Below are 15,010 nucleotides of genomic sequence, written 5' to 3'. Positions count from 1 at the left end.
ATCGGCGCTCAGCTTTTCACATCCTGCACATGCATGAGCGCAACAGCAATTTTGTTTTTTCCCCATCGCCGCCGAGCTTGCCTTTTGATTTTTCCATCCGCTTGTGTGCACATCAAAGCTGCGCCTGGGCTCCGTTCCAACTTACGGGCTGTCAGTTTCCGTGATTCAGGTGAGCGACGGGCGCGTGGAGATGCACGGCGTCCCTTTATGTTCCCCGCCTGGCTTCTTTGGATGCTTTTCTTTCTCTCTGATGCATCTCTTTGTGTGCTTCCTTCTGATAGTTTGCCCCTCAAGATATAGAGCAAATGCTTGAGGTACGTTGGGCTTTCTCGCTGGCATTCAGCGCATTGTCACTCTTTTTTTTTTTTTCTCACTAATCCTACCTTTGGGGGAACTTTTTGAATGTTCTTTATAAACACCGAATCCAGGAAGTATTTACGCCACAGTTATGTTACTAGCTTCCAAAAAAAATAGTTTGTTTCACACAATGAAAGCATGTTCTTCCTCTCACACGCAATCTAAAATTTGACAGAGGGAGGAGCGAAAGATGCTGAGGGAGCTGAAGGTGTTCCTGGACCAGCTGGAAAGAGACGTGCTGAGGGCTCAGGCGGGAGAAGGCAATCTTACAGACAAGTATCAGGTACACACAGTATATGCATGTGAAACTTTGCTGCTTAAAAGTCGGTCTGACATAACGTTTTAATTTACTTCCAATAATTAAAAAACATCAGTCTGAGAATGTTGATTTGATCATAGCGCATAAAAACTATTTAATTAAATAAGAATGGAATAAATAAATGAAAATCCTGTCATCACACTCCTCATATTAATGACAGAGGACATGTTATTAAACGTAGGTTGAGCGAACCTGACAGTTTGATGCAAATTTTATGATCAAGGAGTTAACTGCATTGTCCTTCTCGCAGGCCTTCAAGAACTTCCGCGTACAGTATGAGATGAAGAAAAAACAGACGGATCCACTGCTGCAACCAGTCCACAAGGATGGGAAGCTGTCTGTGGAGCAGGCTCTGGTCAAGCAGGCTTGGGATCGCCTGTCCATCAGGGTGGGTGGGGTACCGTTGGAGACATATGAAGGCGGCCTTGTTTTTTTTTTTTTATTATTATTATTATTTTTTTTTTATATAATGGATGTCAATGGCAGCTGCTGGACTGGCACATCCATCTGGACAAGTCACTGCCGAGTCCACTGGGCGTGATCGGGGCCTGGCTGCACAGAGCCGAGTTGGCCCTCAGGGAGGACATTCCCGTCCAGCACGCTCACGAGGAGACGGCCAATGTTGTCCACAGGAAACTGGAGCAGCACAAGGTCAGCTTTCTTGTTTTTTGGGCCTCTGGTTCGAAAGCATTACGAAAACCATTTTTTTCTGGTTTTCGCAGTACGACAACCATGTATTCAACGTCGGGAACACTTAAGTACGAGTCTTAAAAAAAATGACTCACAATTCCTTGTGACTGGACATTTAGAAATAAGAGCAGCCCCAACAGAATTTCAACACACACTCAAATTCTTAGAATACTGCGCCGACGTAACAGTAACATGCCTGGTTGCGTTACATGCCCCCTGGTGGCAATTAAAAAAAAGATACTGCAGATACTGGACTTTAACTGGACTTCAAAGCGTGAAAATCGAAGTTTCTGCTATATTCTACGGTATATTAATTCAAGTAAAGGTGCGCACAGTGAATTGCGTGTAATTGTTTTCTGTCCAAATAAGAGTCTACATAAGTGCATGCAATTCATATTTTGATGCCTTTTGTACAGTCAAACGTTTAGTCAATCACAATATTTTTTCTTTTGTTCTTGGGCTGTTTTAGGAGGTGTTGAAAAACTTGGAATCGCACCGACAACCTTTTCAGCAGATCCACCGAGACAGATCGGTCAACGGGGTCCCGGTTCCGCCGGAACAGCTCCAAGATATGGCCGAACGGTAAAGAAAAAATAAATCAAAATATATAGATATATAATAAACATTTTTCCAATCTCCAGGTTCAATTTTGTCTCCACGTCATCACACGGCCACTTGATCAAACTGGAATTCTGGGAGATGAAGTATCGGCTGATGGCCTTTCTGCTTTTGACCGAGTCCAAGCTCAAGTCCTGGATAGTCAAATACGGCAGGCGGGATTCGGTGGAGCTCCTTCTGCAGAGTTACCTGGTGAGTTTGTTGTTTTGTCACGTTCGTCCCTTTGCTGGTTTTTATTCGTACCTTTGATTCCTTCCAGACCTTCATTGAGGGCCACAGGTTCTTCGAACAGTACGAGATCCTCTTTTCGGCGCTCAAGCAGGCAGCGGACGTCTATGTCAAGTCTGACGTTTCAAGTAGGTCTCTTTAATTTGATCAAATATTCATCATCTGACATTTCAAGATTAGAGAATGACATGGTGTGTATTTAAAACAAACACAGCCTTTAGTCCATAGCTAAATGCTAATGCTAGCTAACGAGAACTGTCTGCTGTGATAACGCTGGTATTTGATGGCCTTGATTTGTTTTCATTTTTTGTTACCTCAGATTGAATGTGTGGAATCGGGTTCAAAAACAAAAACAAAAAAAAAATAAACGTAAAAATACATCTTTGGGATTGAACGAGTTTCTTGGACTTTTGTGTTTGTAATGATTTTTTTCATCAAGCAAAAAAATGTTTTGTTTTTTTCATTTTTGTTTGAAAACTTGATATTCCATTCGAGTTTTCCGTATAATATATTCAAATACCAAAAATACTGGCGTCCCTAGTGGTGAGTAGTGTGTGTTTTTTTCCTGCAACTTGTTGTCGGTTTTATAGTAAACAGATGACGGTTTCATGTTTTAGGGACTAAGGCCTCTACCAAACGTAAGTAAAAAATAAAAAAATAATGTGGTGGGGCTGCATTTCCCCCCTTTCTTTCCTAACGTCTCACCTAAACCCGTTAACGTTCATGCTCGATAACACCGAACTAACAAAAACAAAACAACACCAAAAAAATGGAATGGAATTTCGACATGACGCTGGCTTCCCAACATTTTGCCGCGCGTAGGCGAGGAAGCGGAGGGCGTGAGCAAATTCCTGGGCGACGCCACGGCTCAGTGGAGGAACCTGGCGCTGGAGGTGCGCAGCGTTCGCAGCATGCTGGAGGAGGTCATCTCCAACTGGGAGAAGTACAGCGGCACGGTGGCCGCCCTGCAGGCCTGGCTGGAGGACGCCGAGCACATGCTCAACCAGTCCGAGGCCGCCAAGCGGGTACGTTTTATCGTTCCATCTGAAGTTTGAGTGAGAAGGTTCAAAATCATGCAGGATACCATCCCTCAAGGACTGGAGTTTGCTAATATTCCGGTGTTTGAACAAGGATGGACTCGGACTTTGGTTTAGTCCGCTCGCTTCTTTTATTGAAAATAACCAAATAGCCAAAACGTGTAATCCATTTTGTCATCAATTTTTTTTTCTTGATTTTGATTCAGGACTTCTTCCGCAACCTGTCCCACTGGGTCCAGCAACACATGGACATGAACGACGCCGGCAACTTCCTGATCGAGACCTGCGACGACGGCGTGTCGCGAGACCTCAAGCAGCAGCTCCTCCTTCTCAACGGCCGATGGAGGGAGCTCTTCGTCAAAGTCAAATACGTAAATCCGCTCGCGGGCATCTTTTTTTTTTTTTTTTAAATATTCACCGACATCTAACTCTTCGTTTTTGATTGTCAGTATGCAAGAGCGGACGAGGTGGACAAGTTGAGACGTGACTATCAGGACGGGATCAGCACTTTGAAGATGTTCATGGACGCCACGGAAGAGAAGATGAGCGCCGCTGTGCAAGTGTCGTTCCTCAACGTCCGCGCGTTTTCTCAGGATGTTGAGGTAAAGTGCATTCTCGTCATTGGAGTTTAAAAGGAAAAAAATAAAAACCGAAGTAATGATAATGCCCATCCATATAAGATTTAACCAAATAAAGGCATATAACGTTTTGAACACAATTTAGCAAGAAGTTGCTTTACCTTCCAATTCATTTGTTTTTAATTTGAAAACATGTAGTGTTTCTGCCAGGGCATTAAAACTCATTAACTCATTCACTGCTTTTTTGTGTTTTGGCACTCCTAGGTATTTATGTATTTATTATGCCATATAAGCAAGAGCAAGAAAAAAAACGTCAATGACATTTCCTCCACCAAAAATAGTTTTTAAATTTGACTTATTGAAAGTTGAAGTTTGATTTCCGATGCAGGAAATCAAGCACAAAGTGCCAGCCATGGAGGCGGCGTGCAAGGCGGCGGCTCGCACCGCTCAGCTGCTGGGCAAAGACACGGCGCCGGAGGAAGTGGCCCACATGACGGCCGTGATGACCTCCATCAAGGAGCAGCTCGGCAAGGTGCGCCCATCGCACGCTCATCCTAGAAACAAATCCTCAGAATTCTCATTTTCAGTTCGAATTTAAAGTTCGAGTCCAACATTTTTCACTAAATGTTGCGGAGAACAGATCCAAATCATAAGCAATGAACGACGCTTTGCCAAACGCTGTGTGATAAGGTTCCAAAAGTCTCTAGTATATAGCGACGGAGTTCCTCATCCAATCAGGTGCGGGAGCGATGCGTGCCGCTGCTGAAGGAGTCGCAGTCGCTCTTAGCTCCTCTGGAAGAAATGGAGAAGAACATCACAGGGTTCTACCAGGCCCTGGAGAAGGCCAGCCACGTCACGGGCGGCGCCGAATCGGAGGGGCCCGCCGACTTCAAGCGCAAGTGCCAGGAGCTGGCGGCCGCCACGCAAAGCTGCAAGAAGTGTCTGATGGTGATCGAGAAGAATCACCAGAGCATCCTCAAGCTCATGGACGCCAGCAAAACGCTGCAGCACATGGACATGAGTCTCCTGCATAAAAGAGTCGCCGACCTCCGAGCCTCCTCGCAGGTAAACGTCTCCGCTCTTACGCTTGAAAAACTGTCGGGTCAAAAATAGCCCAATTTTGGTCCGAATTTGGACCAACTTGCTGCTACCTGGGTCATTTGGGCACAATTTTGCATAAAACAAAACTTGGGTCAAATTGACTCATACTGAGTTGTCATTATTGTGATTTTTTTTTTTTTTTTTTAATACAGACTCTTTTAGAGTCTAATATAAAACGTCTCTGGTCAAATTGACCCAAGTAGTAGTTTGCTACCATTTTCAAGATCCAAGATTTAAGTTGGGACCGCAAATTAACCCAGTATTAAAGTATTAACCCAGTCCAAACCTGTTCTTTCTTTAAATTGCTGTGTCAAAAATAACCCAGTTTTGGTCAAAACTGACAGACAGCTTTGCTCCAGTTTGACCCAACATGTTGGGTTGTTTTGCACAAAACAATACAATTTTTTGTGGAAAAAAAATATTGATACCGAACAATCCTAACCTAGCTCACATTGACGCAATTGTGGATGAGACCATTATTTCTTCTCCAAAATTGCTTGGTCTCATTTTTCAGAACCAAAATCTGTAGGGGTGTACCAAGTTGTGTCTAATTTCCTCAGACAGCTTCGGCTCAAGAGTCCAAACGTGGACTTATGAGTCCAAAACTGGACTCAAAAAACAGATGGAATAAATATTAACCCAATTTGGGTCAAAGAGGGACTAATCACCAATTTGGGTCTATTTGACCCAATGCCCCTCCCAAAAATTGGTCATTTTATACTACAAATCAACTCAGGAAGTGGTGCATGCATCTTGGTCACATTTGACTGATTTTTTCTTTCCCCAATTGCTTATAGAGTGTAAAGATATTTGGCTTTTCAAAATAAAAGGCAACATAATGTACAGCTTTTTAGCTAAATGGCAAGATTTTCAACATTTCCTAGTTTTTTGTCAGCTCAACAGTATCGAATGGTTGATGTTTCAGTCCATGTTTCGAGAAGCGACGGAGTGGCGGAAACGCGTGGAGGCAAACAGCAGCCTGATGAAGAGATTCGACGAGTCCCGGCTGGAGCTGGAGAAAGTTCTCAAGATGGCAGAAAACTGTCTGACGGAAAGAGGCGACCCCGAGGAGCTGCTGAAAAAGCACACGGTGTGCAAACGGCCTTTCTTGGTTATTTTTATGGCTCCTAAAGATAGTCTGCTTCATATTGTGTTTGAAGATGGATGCTCTTGATGGAGGTCTTTATGTGTCTCAAGTTGATCGTTTTCGGGAGGCGTTTGTGTTTTGCAAGTTGACTTTTTTTTTTTTTAAGGTATTTATTGTTATTTGAGGGAGGTATTTGTCATAAATTGATTATTTGGAGGAGGTGTTTGTTTTTAAGGTTGAGCATTTGAGGGAGGTGCTTGTGAGATGCTGATAGTGGTATTTTTCTAATGCAGATTAAATTGAGGGAAGCCTTTTTTGTCATGACTTGACTTTTGGTAGATTTTTTTAAAGCACTTATTAAATCGGTTACTTTATTAAGTCATTTATAGGTCTTGAGTTGATTGTTCCACTTTTGCAAGCATTTCTCCGATAGGAAATAGAAGTACAATACATGAAGATGTTTACTTTGAAAGATCTCCTAATTTGCAGTTTGTGATGTTTTTTTCCTCAGGATTTCTTCGGGCAGTTGGACCAGCGCGTCCTCAACACGTTCCTCAAGGCTTGCGACGAGCTCACCGATATTTTGCCCGACCCGGAGCAACAGTCGCTGCAGGAGACCGTGCGGGCGCTACACAAACACTGGAAGGTGGGCTCCCCAAATCAAAGTCAAAGTTGCCGGAGATACTGAGCCTTTGCGAATCGGCTTTTCCTCCCAGGACGTCCAGACTGATGCCCCCTTCCACCTCCTCCGCCTCAAAGTGGAGGCGGAGGGGAGCAAGCTGGCGCAGTTCCTACAGGAATGCCGGGCCGAGCTTACCCGGGAGAACCGGCACCTGGCCGGCGCGGGCAGCGAGAGGCTCATCAAGGAGCACCGGGTGAGCTTCCGTGAAAGCTCAGTCAGGCTAAGGCGCTGAAAGCATGACGTCCTGCCCCCTCCCCCCCCAGGCCTTCTTCAGAGAAAAGGGTCCTCAGTCTCTTTGCGAGAAGAGGCTGCAGCTGATGGAAGAATTCTGTCAGAAGCTCCCCGAGGACGACTCTGCCCACCGGAGCCTGGAGAAGTCCAGGAAAGACTACGCTGAGCTGAGCCAGGAGATTGAAGCTACCCATCAGAAGTTGATGCAGCACCCGGATAAATGGAAGGACTACAATGCCAGGTATCGGAACCTCAAATGCATCTTTTGCTAAAGAAGTCCGGCAGCGGGACTCTCCTGGTGTGACTTCCGTCATGGCTTTTGGGTAAAATTTGAAGTAGGCACTGGCCAATATTAGATTTTGCTGAAGAGCATTAGTCCAAGCATTCTCACGCATCTCAGAAGTTTGTCTATTTCAGAAATTGGAGAGTAAATTGGATTCTGACATTGAAGTGAAAGTTCTGACTTTATTCTCAGAATTCGAAACTTGTTCCTTCAGATGTCTAAAAAGTCAGAGTTTTGACTTTAAAGTGAGTATTCTTTGAATAACTTTAAAATCTTTACTTTAAAGTCAGAAATCTGAGACTTTCTGACAAGTCAGAATACTGAAACTCGCATCAGAATTCTGAGTCATGTTTCTGAGACTAAATAATGTTCTCATTTTCAAGCAAAAACACTATTCTCAGAATTCTCTTTACTCAGAATTGCTTGACCTCAATGCTTGCGTCTTGGCACAGATACGCCGAGCTTTCTTGCTGGTTGATATCTAAAGAAAGCCAACTTCGACTCCTGAGAAACCGAGCGGGCGACCCTAGAAAATACACTCAAGTCAAGGCTACCATCACGGTACCGTTGCGTCAGTCCCGCCCCGAAATCCAGCCATCTATCTTCCACCATGTCCATCCGGATCCTTCTTTTCGCCGCAGGAGTTGAGAAATGACGCCGAGCTGCAGGAAGGAAACCTATCCTGGCTGAAAGCCCGAATGGCGGTTCTGATGGAGATCTGCGCCGAGGGCGACGCCCAGAGGCAAGGGAGCGCCCTCAGCAAACTCTCGGCTGATTTCAAAGGGCTTCTCTTGTCGCTCATAGAGGTGGGTCATGACCCCTACGATTGATCATTCCTGATTTCTGACTTTAACGTCAGAAGTTTGACAAAAACGTTTCCTGCCTTTGACCATGTGACATGCAACCTTTGCCATGATTGGCAGTTACTTGAGGCACTGTGACATCATTTTTAGTCGACAGGAAGCGGCATGAAGTGTTTTGAAAGGTTATCAATTTTGCATGAATGATGATTTCGTGATCGTATTAATTATAGACAAAATAGTAACCGTAAATTAAATGTCCGTTAAAAGGCCGAGAAGATGGTCCTGGCTGTGGGTGACTGCGTTCAATTCCGGGAGGAAGTGCAGACCACTTTGGACGATCTTCTCCGAGCGCAGAAAGAAGTTCAGGCCGATGTCTCCAGAATCCTGGACTGTCCCACTGTGCGAGAAGCCCAGCAGCTACTGCTCCTTCACCAGGTATTCTGCTACTATGTTTTTCGCACTGTAAGGTGCACCGGAATATAAGGCGCATAGAATAGAAAGTATAGTAGTGGCTGGGGTTGCGTTTTGCATCCACTAGATGGAGCTGCGCAACAAAACAAGGAATGGCAACAAAACAATCAGATCAGTCAGTCAAAATGTATTCATAGTCAATCAGGAATGAATAAAACAGAAACTTCAGATTCATTATTTTTTTTAATACTGTTCAAAAACATTAACATTACTGACGATTATAAAATATTTCAAGTTGTTTGCTGATTGAAGAAATTCAGCTTATTTTTATAAAATCATCTCGCGGGCAAGTTTAAAATTGTTGGTGGACCAGGACCAGAAAATTGAAGGCTTTAAGCTGTTCCTCATAGTGCAGGAAATACAGTACTAAAATTAAAATAGAAATGATAAAAATCACATTGGAAATCCTCACGGTTCTAAATGGTGCTCCCGCAGCAAGTCGTGAAGCGACTGAAGCTGAAGAGGAAAGATGTTCAGCAGTTGATCAGCAGGGGGCAGCAGCTGCAGGCCGAGGAAGACCTGGGCGAGACTCTGCAGCAGGACCTGCACAGTCTGGAGAACACGCTCGGCAAAATGGAGCACAACGTGGATTCGCAGGAGCAAAGCCTGGAGGTGCGCCGATTCCCGACGTGCGCTCGGCTGCGTAGCCTTCCTTCCCGTTCACGGTGACGCCTCGTCATGGTCAGGTGACCCTGGCGGCCTGGCAGGAGTTCGACAGCCAGCAGGAGGCGGTACGCCAGTTCGTGGGCAAGGCCCGGGCCGCCGCCGAGCGAGAGCTGGTCTTCAGTAGTCGGGAGAGCCTGGCCGTAGAACTGGACCAGGCCAGAGTGAGTCCAAATTACCGTCTGGGCTTTAGCGCTCTTGAGCGGAGTTAGCGCTTCATTACATATTAGCGCTTCACTACCAAAGGTCATCGATTAGTGGAGTACTTTAGTGCCTAAACTGATTACTCTCGAACCTAACCGCCTAAAAAAAATGATAAGTAATCAATTACTTTAGCACCCAATTACCTAAAGGAATTGATCAAATTAGCGCTCCACTCCTTAAACTAATTGAATACTTTTGCGCTTTATTACCTAAGGTAATTGATTACTTTAACACCTAGCTGCCGAAAAAAATCAATTACCCTAGCACCTAAAGTAATCGATTATTTTACCACCCGATTATCTAAAATAATTGATTGATTTGTCACTTCATACCTGAAACTAATGGATTACTTTAGCACTTCATGACCTAAACTACTTGTTTACCCATTTACTTTGCATTTAATTTCCTAAACTAATGGATGACTTCCCTATATCTGTTCTTTGTCATTCATGACTTTAGTTTGGAAATATCTTAATTAACTGATTACTTTTGCATTTAATTACCCAAAGTCATTATTTATTAAAATAATTGATTTCTTTGGTACTTCATTACATAGTTGATTATTTGAGTATTTAATGATTAATTGCAGTTTTTAGACCTTCCTTTATCCAAAATATTTGATTTTTTTTTTTTTTATCTATTATTGATGGACGTCGACTGTTTTTTGTCACCGTGGCGAGTTGGGTGTTCGTCAAATATATTCATGTCGTAACTGTAGAAGCAGCGGTCTACGCTGAACTTGTTGGCGGCGTGCTTGAATACTTTGCACGGATGCGCCACAGGTGCTCCTGAAGCAGTGCGAAGCCGAAGCCTCGCACATGAACACCTTGCTGAAGAGAGCCACGGAAATCCAACTGGGTCCGAAGAACCAGAACCTGCTTCTTCAGCAGGCCCGTTCCCTCAGCGATCAAGTGGACAAAATGGAGGCTGGCCTCAAAAACGAGTACGCCCATTTCAACATTCACACTTTTTCCAAAAATGTGAGCTCTTGTATCACAGCTGCTCTTCTGCGCTAGCGTGAAAACCGCGGAGGAGATGAAGATCAAGTGGGATCGGTTCGGAGTCCAGTTTGAAGCTTTTTCCTCCTGGATATCTGACAAGGAAAAGCAACTGGACTCCTTGAAGTCTTCCAATTCGACACTCGAGCAACAGATCGAGACTGTGAAGGTACGCAGTAAGTCTTACGAATATTCGTTGTTCTGTGCAGAGGATAAAGAATATATTCCTGTGAGTATTACGCTAATCGTTAGCCGTACCTATGGCTTCTGTCACTATGTGTCAATTAATTAGTAAAAAAAAAAAAAAAATGCCGCACAAAATATCCTACAAAATAACTGGGTCAAAAGTCATTTTCAAAATTTGGGTCAACCAAACAACCTACAGGACAACCCAAAATTGCATTGTTATGTCAGATTGTTTTGACCCCAATTTTTGGTCTAAACAAGGAAGGAAAATTTTTGGCAGCCCCTTTCTCACCCAACGCAATTTCTTTTTGACCCAATTGTTGTCGTACATTCTTAAGCTGGGACAGGCAATAGAGATCTCGAAGCCCGGTTAAAGGACCGTGTTGCCGTTGTGTCCAGGAGGTGGAGGCGGAGCTTCAGGAACGTGCTCAGGTTCTGTCTGGACTGGAGGCGGACTCCCAGGACGTGGCGCGGTTCGTTTCGTCAGGAGAGGCGGCCCGCATCAAGGCCCGCTTGACCCAAATGGGACGCTACTGGGACGAGCTGAGGGAGAGCGTGCGGCAGCTTGACGCCCAGCTTCGAGAACGTTTTTCTCACCAGCAGAAGTTTTCGCAAAGCTTCCAAGAGGTGCAATGAAATCAATTATTCAAGTATTCGCTAGTATACGGCGCAAAAAAAACCCGTTAGGTTAGATTAGTGGTGACATTCGTCTGTGTGGCATGTACGAGTTTTTTTCCAGGCTTATACTATGCCCCCCACTGGGCACATGGCCAAATTCTTGTTTTTTACTCTCCTCCACTTCATGTTTTTCTTATCTCATATAAGATTAATGTTTCCTACACGTATGCCTTGAGATTAGTGCCGATCTACAGTTTTTTGGCATGTGCATTTTTTTTCCCGGCTTATATTATGGCCTCTGCCGGGGAAATGGCCAAAGATTTGTTTTTTACCCCCTGCCCTATGTTTTTCTTTACTCATCTCAAATTTGTGGTGATGTACGTCTATGTGGCATGTGCATTTTTTTTCCCAGGCTTATACTGTGGCCCCTGCTTCGTTTTTGTCTTGTTTTTTTCTCATTCCCCTGTTTCTCACGTTGTTCGTTTCTCACCTAAGATCTCGGTAACATCTTAGTGCGTACAAAGCGTCCCGTCTCCCACTGTTGGTCATTATCTTTGTACGTTTCTTTGTAGGTTCGAGCTTGTTAAGTGAAATTTCTTTGCCTTGATCTCGTGCAGGTGTAAGGACAATCAGGAAACCATCAAACTTTTACAGTTAAACTAAGATTTTACTATGAACATTTGTACCTAGTGTTTTCCATTTAGTGGCTTATTTTGGTTTTGTTTTGTATTTTCTTAGGTGCAATCATCACTTCGTGAGCTCCAGTCAAAGCTGGAAGAGCCAATCAAGACGTGCGGTTCCTCTTCAGATACCTACAGGGCCCTTCAAAGCCACATGGTGCGTGAGTTCCACCTCTTAGTCCACATATCAGGCATGGGCAAGTTAAACATGGAGATTTATTATTGCACTATTGTATATATGCCCTTCATATCATTCATTTGCCGGGCACAAACTTATCACTAATGACAATGCGCATCTGTCTGAAAATGAACAAAACAAACTCATAAAGCATTTTGCAAAAGAGTCATGACAACACCATTTAGCGAAATGTTCCAGTTAATTTTCTCATAGTTAGAAAAGAAAACTGTTGTTTCTGTCACCTAATGCACAGTACTGTGCCAGATTTGTTAAACCTTGGAACTGCATTTGCTGTGGGATCTCTATGCACATTTTAGATGAAGATAGAATGTGTAGCATCATGCTTTTTATATCTTACTCGTCTTCTGGAAAATTGCGTCACTAATGACAATGACGCTCATTTGTAAACCGCTGCACTTTGTAAACTTATGAGCACATCTGTTTTACCTGAAAACAACATTTTAGCTAACCAATTTGTTGGCTTGTTTTTGGATGAAGTAGCACCATCGTTTTGAGCCATCTAGTGGCAAACATGGTCATTACAACTTGAAACAGATCAGCGAAAGTCAAATGTTTTTTTATTTTTCAAAAATGAACTCATTGCGTGCCAGTTGCCTTTCCCTGCTCCGTATGGAAAACGCCGCCGACACGGACTAAATACTTGTCTGGTATCTCCCAGGACGTCTGTCAAGAACTGGAGGGGCTAAAAGGGACCTTGTTGTCCCTTTCAGCCGCCGCCCGGCGCCTGAGTGACAAAGCCAAAGCGGAAGCCGCTGTCAAAGCATTCAATACCAGCTATGAAGAAAACACTCAGGAAGCCAAGATCAAGCAGAGCACTCTGGAGACCCTGCTAACAGTTTGGCAAAGGTAAAAAAAACAACAACAACAAAACATGAGTTTAATACAGTGCTGCTTTGAATGTCCTATCAGAAGTATTTTTCGGTTGTTGCGTCGTTATGTTGCAAGCCTAAATATTATCGCTTCATGCTCGTCTATACTAGCGGTTAACTCATTCAATACCAGGGACGTATTTTCACGTTTTTTTAAGAGTCCGGACATTTAATTTGTAATAAATTAAAGACGTCTAAAGTAGTCATTCCAGGCTTTTGTGAAAAATCTAACATGGTGGCCTGGAGTTGATATTTTTATCAAAACAACGCTGTATATAATGTCTATTTAAAAAAACTGGTTAATGGCATTTTAAGTCCAAGGGGGAAACTGATTTGCGGCCGCAGGTTTGAGAAACAACGCTGCAATTTCATATCCTGTCTGGAGAGGAGCGAATGTGCTGTCAAACGCGAGAGTCGGTGCCTGTCGGCCGACAACTCCAAACTCTGCGGCGAGCTGCAGGACATGCAGGTATGCTTAATTTGGTAAACAAAAACAAATATATTTTCAAAAACGATTTTTTTTTTTCAGACCTTATACTCAGACGTCCAGAGTCTGGGAGCGTCTCACGCCGAGCTGCTCGCTCTTGGGACATCGGTTTATCCCTGTGCTCCGGATGACAGAGTGATTCAGCTGAGGGAAGAGCTTGACGCTCTCCAGAAGAGGTTACATGCCCAAAATGAAGCGCTTCCTAAAAGGTATGTAGACACTCCATTTCTGTTTCTTTTGGTGGTTTCGTTTTCACCCCCAAAGCATGTTCGAGCTCATTAAAAAGAACACACAGAAAAATCAGTATATGCAAATATAAAGACCTGTAAAATTTCAAGGTGCTTGGATTCGCTCAAGGAGTGCTTCGGCACCCCTAAAAAAATAGGTTGGACATGCACCTGATTGCAACAAAGGAAATAAAGGTGTTATTATTTATTCAATTTTTGGGGGGGTCTTCAGAATCCAGGAACTCCAGAAGCACATGGCCCTCGTGGAGCAGTTTGACCGAGACCTTCAGAAATTCTCCCAGTGGAGTGAGAGCATGCTCTCCAACTTGCGCACGGCTTGCCAAATCAGCATCAACGACCTACCCTCGGCCAGTGCGCGAGTAAACGTAAGCCACACCCGCGCTGTCTTATGTTATAATGTTTCAATGATGTACCGCCTGTGAAATATTTTTTTCAACCATGAACTCCCTAAGTGGCTTAAATAATTAGTTGATTTAAAAAAAATAAAAAACTTAAAACCAAAGGATCTCTAGGTGTATTTCATTCTAAAACCCCAAAAGATTGTGTAATATCATCAGTTTTATTGCCTCACTATTGACAATGTGCATTTGTATAAAGTTTAACACAATTTAACAATGAATCTTTTTTTCTCTGGCAGGAGAACCAGGCGGCCTTAGAAAAGCAGGCTAGCGCAAAACAGACATTAGAAACCGAGGCGGAAAATCTGTGCCGGCGGTGCGACGCCGGCGAGGCGCAGCTCCTCCGTAGCCGAGTGGACGGCTGCGTGCAGTCCTACCTGGAGGCCGGCCGCACGCTCGGGCTGCAGCTGGACTGCCTGGAAAAGCTGGCCAATTTTCGGCGCGAGCACGCCACGGCCGCCGCGCGCTTGCGAGCCCTGCGCCAAACGGTGGAGAGCGGCGGCAGCTGGGACCGGGCCCGTGTGGACGAGCTGCAGCGGGAGCTGTCCGCCGTCAGCCCGGACGTGTGCCGGCTGGAGACGCTGGCCGTGGACCTGGACAGCGGCCTCCGCAAAAGCCACCTGCGCGGCGGCGGCGAAGGCTCGGCAGAGTGGTGCCGCGCGCTGGCCGACGGGCTGGCCGGCGAGTTGGACGCCGTCAGAAACCTTCTGGGGGCCAAGCAGAGCCAGGCCGAGGCCTCGGGGGCCCTGTGGGCGGCCTTCGGACGGCGAAAAGAGCAACTGCTCAAAGCCGTGGAGGATATTGAGGAAAAAGCCGAGCAGTGCAGCTTGAAAGAGCCCGGCCTTCTTTCTCTGCAGCAACGGTAACCCGGTGACGGGATACTATCATTTTAGCCGATTTTCATATTCAATAAAAGGTAAAATATTGGCATTCCGCCCCCCAGAAAGAAAGAAATACAACTCTAAGCGTGATACT

General features: G+C 44.7%; 1 protein-coding gene across 11 annotated transcripts in view; it reads left to right on the top strand.

Annotated features, from left to right (window-relative positions):
• syne1b (spectrin repeat containing, nuclear envelope 1b) overlaps window positions 1–15,010 on the top strand; it is a 74,899-nt gene that overhangs the window by 7,496 nt on the left and 52,393 nt on the right. For 5 of the 11 annotated variants that reach the window (XM_088434010.1, XM_088434004.1, XM_088434006.1 and 2 more), the window contains exons 9-40: window positions 119–169; window positions 282–314; window positions 533–640; window positions 927–1,064; window positions 1,163–1,327; window positions 1,836–1,948; window positions 2,008–2,176; window positions 2,244–2,340; window positions 2,830–2,850; window positions 3,035–3,237; window positions 3,456–3,620; window positions 3,699–3,851; window positions 4,216–4,359; window positions 4,566–4,892; window positions 5,854–6,018; window positions 6,527–6,661; window positions 6,732–6,890; window positions 6,961–7,169; window positions 7,664–7,772; window positions 7,853–8,017; window positions 8,282–8,449; window positions 8,921–9,097; window positions 9,172–9,312; window positions 10,135–10,295; window positions 10,369–10,519; window positions 10,936–11,163; window positions 11,893–11,991; window positions 12,692–12,879; window positions 13,248–13,371; window positions 13,432–13,598; window positions 13,849–14,002; window positions 14,275–14,897. In XM_088434010.1, coding sequence (XP_088290136.1) covers window positions 119–169; window positions 282–314; window positions 533–640; window positions 927–1,064; window positions 1,163–1,327; window positions 1,836–1,948; window positions 2,008–2,176; window positions 2,244–2,340; window positions 2,830–2,850; window positions 3,035–3,237; window positions 3,456–3,620; window positions 3,699–3,851; window positions 4,216–4,359; window positions 4,566–4,892; window positions 5,854–6,018; window positions 6,527–6,661; window positions 6,732–6,890; window positions 6,961–7,169; window positions 7,664–7,772; window positions 7,853–8,017; window positions 8,282–8,449; window positions 8,921–9,097; window positions 9,172–9,312; window positions 10,135–10,295; window positions 10,369–10,519; window positions 10,936–11,163; window positions 11,893–11,991; window positions 12,692–12,879; window positions 13,248–13,371; window positions 13,432–13,598; window positions 13,849–14,002; window positions 14,275–14,897 — 5,210 coding nt within the window. The remainder of the gene's footprint in view (window positions 1–118; window positions 170–281; window positions 315–532; window positions 641–926; window positions 1,065–1,162; window positions 1,328–1,835; window positions 1,949–2,007; window positions 2,177–2,243; window positions 2,341–2,829; window positions 2,851–3,034; window positions 3,238–3,455; window positions 3,621–3,698; window positions 3,852–4,215; window positions 4,360–4,565; window positions 4,893–5,853; window positions 6,019–6,526; window positions 6,662–6,731; window positions 6,891–6,960; window positions 7,170–7,663; window positions 7,773–7,852; window positions 8,018–8,281; window positions 8,450–8,920; window positions 9,098–9,171; window positions 9,313–10,134; window positions 10,296–10,368; window positions 10,520–10,935; window positions 11,164–11,892; window positions 11,992–12,691; window positions 12,880–13,247; window positions 13,372–13,431; window positions 13,599–13,848; window positions 14,003–14,274; window positions 14,898–15,010) is intronic. The other 6 variants (XM_088434012.1, XM_088434003.1, XM_088434013.1 and 3 more) reach the window with 4 other exon arrangements.

Source organism: Hippichthys cyanospilos, chromosome 14 (genome assembly GCF_059441005.1).
Source record: "Hippichthys cyanospilos isolate Australia breed blue-spotted pipefish chromosome 14, RoL_Hcya_1.0, whole genome shotgun sequence".
Lineage (NCBI taxonomy): Eukaryota > Metazoa > Chordata > Actinopteri > Syngnathiformes > Syngnathidae > Hippichthys > Hippichthys cyanospilos.
This window is presented reverse-complemented; position numbering and strand designations above follow the sequence as displayed.